This window comes from Nematolebias whitei, chromosome 22 (assembly GCF_014905685.2).
Source record: "Nematolebias whitei isolate Nwh7 chromosome 22, NemWhi1, whole genome shotgun sequence".
In the NCBI taxonomy this organism is placed as follows: Eukaryota; Metazoa; Chordata; class Actinopteri; order Cyprinodontiformes; family Rivulidae; genus Nematolebias; species Nematolebias whitei.
In genome coordinates, this window is record NC_056519.1 from 3834231 (window position 1) to 3842052 (window position 7822).

At 41.7% G+C, this 7822-nt stretch overlaps 1 protein-coding gene across 1 annotated transcript in view; it reads left to right on the forward strand.

The window, feature by feature from the left end:
• The window catches only part of etv6 (ETS variant transcription factor 6), a 33383-nt gene that overhangs the window by 21694 nt on the left and 3867 nt on the right, over positions 1-7822 (forward strand). Inside the window, exons 3-4 of the mRNA XM_037696263.1 lie at positions 1304-1468; positions 5588-5722. Of these exons, the coding sequence (XP_037552191.1) occupies positions 1304-1468; positions 5588-5722 (300 nt within the window). The remainder of the gene's footprint in view (positions 1-1303; positions 1469-5587; positions 5723-7822) is intronic.

Here is a 7822-nt window from a genome sequence, read left to right on the forward strand (position 1 = left end):
TGAAACAGATCAGCAGCAACATGAAACAAATCAGCAGCAACATGAAACAGATCAGCAGCAACAACATGAAACCGATCAGGAGCAACATGAAACAGATCAGCAGCAACATGTGATTTTTTTTCAGTGATTATTCTGGTTAGATATTCATGAGTCTAACAGCCTCAGGGTAGAAGCTGTTCCTCAGTCTAGTGTTTCTGCACTTAATGCTCCTTAACCTCCTTCCTGAGGGGAGCGGGACAAAAAGTGTGTGTGCTGGGTGAGTGGGGTCCTTCATGATGCAGATGGCCCTCTTCCTGCATCTGGAGGTGTAGATGTCTGTGATGGTGGGGAGGCTGATTCCAACATCTTCTGTGCAGCCTTCACCACTCTCTACTGCTACACTCTGTGCTACTATTTCAGCTACTATTTAGCTGTTTTAAGACAATTTTAGCTTTTTCAGCTAATTCCATTTTTTTAGCTAATTTCATTTCTTTCTGTTTCCTTCTAGTAGTTTAAGCCTCTTTCTGCCTTTTCCAGCTACTTTTCAGCCAATTTTTTTTGCTAAATTCATCTTATTTTAGCTATTTTCTTCATTTGTGTGCTAAATGTTGCTTATTTAAATCTAGTTAAGCAAAGTTGTGTTCTTTCTGCTTTCTCCTGCAAATATTGGCTTGTTCTTCCATTTCAGCTACATTTCAGAATGTTTTTTTTTTTTTAGCTAATTTCAGCTGTTTTCAGCAAGTTCTTCACTCTTCATTTTCGCAGGAAATGCAGTTTCTGTAGTTTCTGTTTTGTCGTCTGTTCACAAACCAATAAAGTGTCGTTTCTCAAAGCTCACGATACTTTAAGACAGATTCTCACCATAATTGTTGCAACAGCTTCAGTCCTGAATCAATAAAAATGATTAGCTCTGTTGGTGCTGAAGGTTTTGTAGATTTGAACCTGCAGTGTTTGGAGTCACTCTGCGGGTCGGGGGCTGAAAGTTTGTGAATTATTGTTCCAAGTTTTCTAACTCGATGTTTAACGTCGATACTTTCTTCCTCTGGATGATTCATTCTCGGTGCCTCCTCCCTCCAGCCCACCGTCTCCTGACTCTCCTCCGTCTTTTTTTTTTCTTTATCTCTGCTGCCGTTCCCGTAATCGCTCCCCTCCGTTTGGCTTTTATCTTCACTTCCTCAATATCCTTTTTACCGCCTCCTTCCTCCCTCCCCCACACCCTCCTTCCTGCCTTTCCTTCTTTCTTCCCTCCTCCCTCGGTCCTTCTGCTTCTTCGTCACTCAGCTCATTTTTCTTCTCTCTCCACTAAATCTCCCCCCCCCCCCAGGTCTGCAGCCAGTCTGTTGGAGCAGGGAGGACGTGGCCCAGTGGCTGCGGTGGGCCGAGAAGGAGTTCGCCCTGCGGCCCATCACCAGCGGCACCTTCCAGATGAACGGCAAGGCCCTGCTCCTTCTCACCAAGGAGGACTTCCGCTACAGATCCCCCCACTCCGGTACTCCTCCTCAAACACACACAAACTACCGGAGAAACACTTCTCAGAAGAAGCAGGTGATGGGAGGTGACGGGGTGTCGGGGGGGCTGCCACACAGATGGCTGAGGGAGGAAGTAGGAGACGGTTGATCAGGAAGTACACAGCAACCTCAACGGTCGCCTTGGCAACAGCAGTGAGCAGGCACACGACACCCCCCCTAATTTCCTCACAGTTTGATTTATATCTGGAACATAAAACTAGATTTATGACCACAGATAACACCCCCCCACCCCAATCAGCACATTTTAAATCAAACCAGAGATTTTCAGCTTCACTGAATGTTTCGGCTGTGTGCTTCGGCTCATTTTCCTGCTGGAAGGTGCTGCCACCACTGTGCTTCGCTGAATAGAGTGTTGTCAGCATGATGACCAGAACGAGCTAAAAGCTGAAGCTCAAAACTGTAGCTTAAAGTAGCAAGACAGAAGCTAAAAGCTAAAATGGACAAAACAGAAGCTAAAGAATGAAATGAACAAAACTGCAGTTAAAATGTAAAACCAACCGAACAGTAGCTAAAATAAATGTCAATACAACAAAACCCTAGCTAATAGCTAAACTTGAAATATTATGATTATGAGCTAAACTCATCAAAATTATTATCACAGCCTAAAACTAGCACATCAATAGATAAAAGCTAAATCTATCTTAACTGTAGCTAAAAGCTCTAATCAGCAAAACAGTAGCTAAAATATTAAAAAGCAGATCCACAGCTACAAGTTAAAATTAATGAAAGGGTTAAAAATCAAAACCAGCAAAATAATAGCTAAAAAGCATGAACAAAAAAATAGCAGAAACAAATACAAGCAAAACACTAGCTAATGTCTAACTTAAAGCTTAAATCATCAAAACCATAGCTAAAGGCTCCAACTTGAGGAACTAACCTAAGCTTAAACAAACTGAACATTAGTTAAAAGCTAAAATGAGATAAATTCTAATTAACAGCTTTAATCAGCAAAACAGTAGCCTATGCTAAAATGTGTAGCATAGTAGCCAAAAGCTAAAATCAGCAAAACAGTTGCTAAAAGGTAAAACTAGCATAATCATAACTAAAAGCTCAAATCAGCAAAATCATAGTTAAAGGCTACAACTTGCAGAACTAACATTTGCGAAAAGATAAAATGAGCTAAATTCTAATTAACAGCTTTAATTAGCAAAACAGTAGCCTATGCTAAAATGTGCGAAACAGTAGCTCTAAACTAAAAGAAGCATAACCGTAGCCAATTGTTAAAATCAGCAAAACTGTTGCTAAAACTAACATAATCATAACTAAATGTTCGAATCAGCAAAACCTTTACAAAAAGGTAAAATAAACAGAACTGTTGCTACAAGCTCAAATGAACAAAACAGTTAAAATCTAAAACCAGCAGAACAGTAGCTAAAAGCTAAAATAAGCAGATTAGGAGCAAAAAGCTAAACCAAGCACATCCCTAGCAGCAACATTAGCAAAGCCATAGCTAATCCCTCAAATCAGCAAAACATTAACAAAAAGCTCAGATTAGCTAAAGACAAACGGAGAGGCATGATGCTTCTGAGGGAAAACGTAAAGACAAAAAAACTTCAGCAGGTGTTTCTGAACGAGCTGAACGTTTTGATGCGAATACGCAGAAGCAGTTAAATTATAAAAACCGTACGGATGATTAACGGCTCCACATTCAGACTGATGTGAGGGTTTGGCGCTTCGAAGAACGCCGTAAATACACAAAACCATTTCCCGCTTTATTTGTTTTACACCTTTTTTTTACCGGCAGTAAACACGGCTCCTGGCGAGTTGACGTCGTTTTGGATTCTGTGAAGAAACAGATGTTTTGGAGAAAGATTGGAAACATCTGCTCCATTTATTCCCTCACAGGTTGTTTTAGCTCCTAGCTGAACCTCGTTTGTTGGCGTTACACCCTGCGCTCGGTGACATTAGTGGAAATGTCACTTTAGGGAACAGAGCCATTTTCTGATTTGTGACTCATCCGTTTCCTCCTTTGCACGGCTCTAAGTTCCCATGAGTCCCTGCTGCGTTCTTGAAGGATCCCTAACATCACATCAAGCTAAAGCAGGCGAACCCTCGTCAGTTCCCTGAAAGTCTGAATAAATGTTGGACTTTCTGCACAACGAACCGGTTTTTAGATAAGAATCAAAGCCTTCTCCAGGCAGCAAGCAGGAATTTTCCCCCTCAGTCCGACTCGGACCAGAAAGCGAGAACTGAAAGCGCCCTGCGTGTGTTAACATCACTTCCTGTATGAGAATCATTTCCTTGTTGTGGTAACACTTGAACAAAGCGAGCCGGTGCCGTCCACCTGCAGCCGGAGCTCACCTGTGAACTGTGTAAACGTTTTGTCACACAGCCGGTTTGAGGCAAAACAAAGCTCCGTAAATCATTCAGACAACTTCCTGCTTCGGCTTCATTAACCCTGTTGTGTAACCACTTGAAGGAAAATGCCGGGATCACATGACACTTCGGTCCATTTACACCTGATGACCGCTTGTTTTCTGCTAAACAGCATCATGTTGCCAGTTTTTTGGCTCAGCTGTGACGTGTGATTTTTATGTTTTACACGTTTTACTGACCTGCGGCTGGTTGGAGACACAAAATGGAGAGAAAATACGTAAATCTCCACTTGGAGCTGCACTTAAGTGGTACTTGTGACACGAATGTGCACAAATAAATCCAGAGAACGACTCAAGCAAAGTATCTGAGAGTCTCATTCACGATGAGGCAGGAGACGGATTGACACATCCGGGCCTCGTTACCAGTAAAGAACAAAGGAGGTCAATCTGGGTCACGCTGCCAAAAAAAACAATGGCTGTGGATGTTCCGGATCTAAATAACGTTAAAAATGAACAAACTACTTACAAACAATAGACCAAACGTTAACCTGCTGCACATCCTTTCCAGCCTGATCTCTCGGTCTCACCAGTCGATGAGTCCTTCTCGCCCTCGTTAGTGTCCAGCCTCCCAAACGACTCATCATGCGCCGTCCAGGAAAATAAATGAAAAGTAAAATGTGCAATTTAAATACAGTTAAATTAATTAAAGTAGATTACTACAGAGAAAGGGCTCTGTGACCCCCTTGCAGTGGTATGTATGTAAGAATTTGTCTATTGTTTAACAGTTTGTTGTTGTTTTGGTGTGATAAAAAGTTACATTATTACTTCCAACCACCAACACTAAACTACACGGGCACTTTACCCCCCTGCAGTAGTACGTATGTAAGTATAAAGAACAAAGGGGGTCACTTTGCCAAAAATCCATGGCTGTGGATGTTCAGGATCTACATCACGTTAAAAAAGAACAAGTGGCTAACAAACGATAGACCAAACGTTAGCCTGCTGCACATCCTTTCCAGCCTGATCCCTCGGTCTCACCAATCGATACAAGTCCTTCTTGCCCTCCTTAGTGCGCAGCCTCCAGTACAACTCATCATACACCATCCAGGAACAGAAATGAAATGTAAAATGTGCAATTTAAATAAAAGTTAAACTAATTACTACATAAGAAGGGCTCTATGACCCCCCCCTGCAGTGGTACGTATGTAAGTATTCGTCTATCGTTTAACAGTTTTGTTGTTGTTTTGTTGTAATAAAAAAGTTACATTATTACTTCAGACCACCAACATTAAACTACACGGGTGTATAAATGAATGAATTTAACTCTACATCGCTTCACTCACTGGAGTGACGTTTTTCTGACCTTTCGTTTTTAATGTGCTCCTTTGCTCCGAGTTTATTTACTTTATGAATAAATAAAAAAACAATAGGACAAAGTGTTTTATTAGGACAGTGACAGATCGCTCCATCAGCCTTTGATTATTCAAAGATAAATAGAATTAAAATCTGTAGGGACCCAAACGCTGCCCTGCGTCTGTTTCCACTTTATAAGTTTCACCTGCAAACCATTAAGGACTGAAGACGTGACACGCTGCACCACCGTCTCTGCTTTGTGTTGGAGTTGGACTTGTCGTCCTGATGCTCATCGTTGTTCTAGCTTCAGGGACTTTGAGCAACGACGACAGCACCCTGAGAAGACGATGTGTCACGCGGGACTGGTCGGCGGGAGTCGTGGTTTCACCTTTGACCTTTGCGTGTCTGCAGGGGATGTCCTGTACGAGCTGCTGCAGCACATACTGAAGCAGAGGAAGTCCAGCGCGTTCGGCCCGTCCGCCTACTTTCCTGGGAACTCCTTCCACTCCCTGCCGGAAAGCACGGTGCAGCACCTGAAGCTCGAAGGTCAGTCCCGCTGCGCTACCGTCTCACACGGGCACTTCCTGCACGTTCCGCTCGGGCTCAGACCCGCCGGTTATTTTCCTTTGGTTATTTTCAGCTTTCCATAAACAAATATTCTAATATAACAAAATCTATTCTTGCCTTTTGATTTATTCCTCCTTTAGCAACAGTAACATCATCGTGAAGATAAATTCTGTTTAAAAAGGTTTGAAATCATAAAATTGTTTGTTTGTATTTACGTCAGACTTGTGTCTTAAAGTTGGCTTAGCATCACTTTAATGAAACGTTATGTTTTTAATACAAATTATGCTGATTCATCCAAAATAAAGAAATTAACCAAAGCTAGTTGTTAAAGTTAAATCTACCATAGCTAGTAATGTCCGCTAGCCTTGGAATTTTAGCTGGTTTTAGCTGCTTTGATCCCTTTAGCTGGCATCGATGTACTGCATTTAAAATATCGAAGTACACAACTTTTTATTTTCTTTGTAAAATTTGTGGAAAATACAAAACACTGCAGTTTAAAGACAAAACTTTATTTACAATAAAGGTTGAAGCTAAAAGCAGCATAAAGCAAGTTGTTTACAGCAGCTAATAAAGAAATGCAGACCAGTTCAGCTGGTTTACTTCAACTAGTGTCTAATATATAAAATTAATATCCATCCAATCTACTTCTGCATGCGTGCTGTTTTAGCTGCCCTTTAGCTAGTATTTCACTACTTGTAGCTATCATTCATCATCATTCTGATACTTTTAGCCTTTATGTCAATTTTTTGCTGACTTTTAGTTTCTTGTAGATCTTGTTCTTTTACTTTTAGCACAGATTCTGCTGATTTTTAACTAGCATTCTGCTACTTTTAGCTTTTATCTGTCTGGCCTTTTGTTTCATTGAGCTGTTTGGCTGCCACTTTTAGCCAGACTTTTGTACACTTTTTTTTAAATTTTAGCTATCTGTCTGCTGCTTTTAGCCATGTGTCTTCTGCTTTTAGCTATTTTTTGCTGCTTTTAGCTATCATTATTTAAGCAAGCATGTTGCAACTTTTAGCCAGGTTTCTGCTACTTGTGCTAGCATCCTGCTACTTTTAGCTTTAAATCTACTTTTGTTCTGCTAGTTTTAGCTAACACTCTGCTGCTTTTAGCTCCTTAAGCTTTTGCTTCTTATATATATTAGTTAGCATTTGGCTACCTTTAGTTTTAACTTTTTGCATTTAGCTTTTTTTTCATCTTTTAGCTGATGTTTTGATCTTATTTATTTATTGTAAATTTAGCTTTTAGCTGGGTGTCCTGCTTCTTGTAGCTTTTCAGCAGACTTCGGCAGTCGTGCAGCAGCCTGCGTTCACGTTTCAGCCGACGTGTGTTTAGTGGAAACATAACTCAGCGGACTGAACGGCAGAAGTTTAGGTGAGGACGAGCGATGAAAAGCGGCGTGTGACTCTGACTCCACACCTGTGTTTGTCGTTTGGAAGGGCAGGTGCAGGAAGTCGTTTCCTGGCTCTGCTTGGAGAAAATGCGACACGGCAACAATCAGATGTGATGCGGCCTCATCGGAGCTCAGGTGTTGACAGTAGAACCTGCCCCACCAGGAAATGTTGCTTGATTTAACGTGCACGGCGGCTGATTCACCGGCTGCTGGGGCTTCAGTCTTTGATGCGACGCTCTGCTCTCGGAGCTTCAACGAGTCTCAACATGAGAAGTGGCCTCGTCGCTCCTGCTTCCTCTGAATTATTGTTTTCTTCATTGATCGGTCTGCGTGAAGGTTCAAGTGATATTTACTGAACGTGTCCATGAATGAATGAAAACATCTGGTGGTTACTCCAAGTTCCATAAAGACGAGAACGTACACTCTTCTTTAGCAGAAACATTCCCAAAGTCCTTTACTTCTCAAATATACCTCATCCATCCCATCTATCCCATTAATCTCATCCATCCATCCTATCCATCTCATCCATCTCATCCTTCCATCTCATCCATCCCATTCATCTCATCCATCCCATCCATTCATCCTATCCATCCCATCCATCTTATCTCATCCCATCCATCCATCCCATTCATCTCATCCCATCCATCCCATTCATCTCATCCATCCCATTCATCTCATCCATCCCA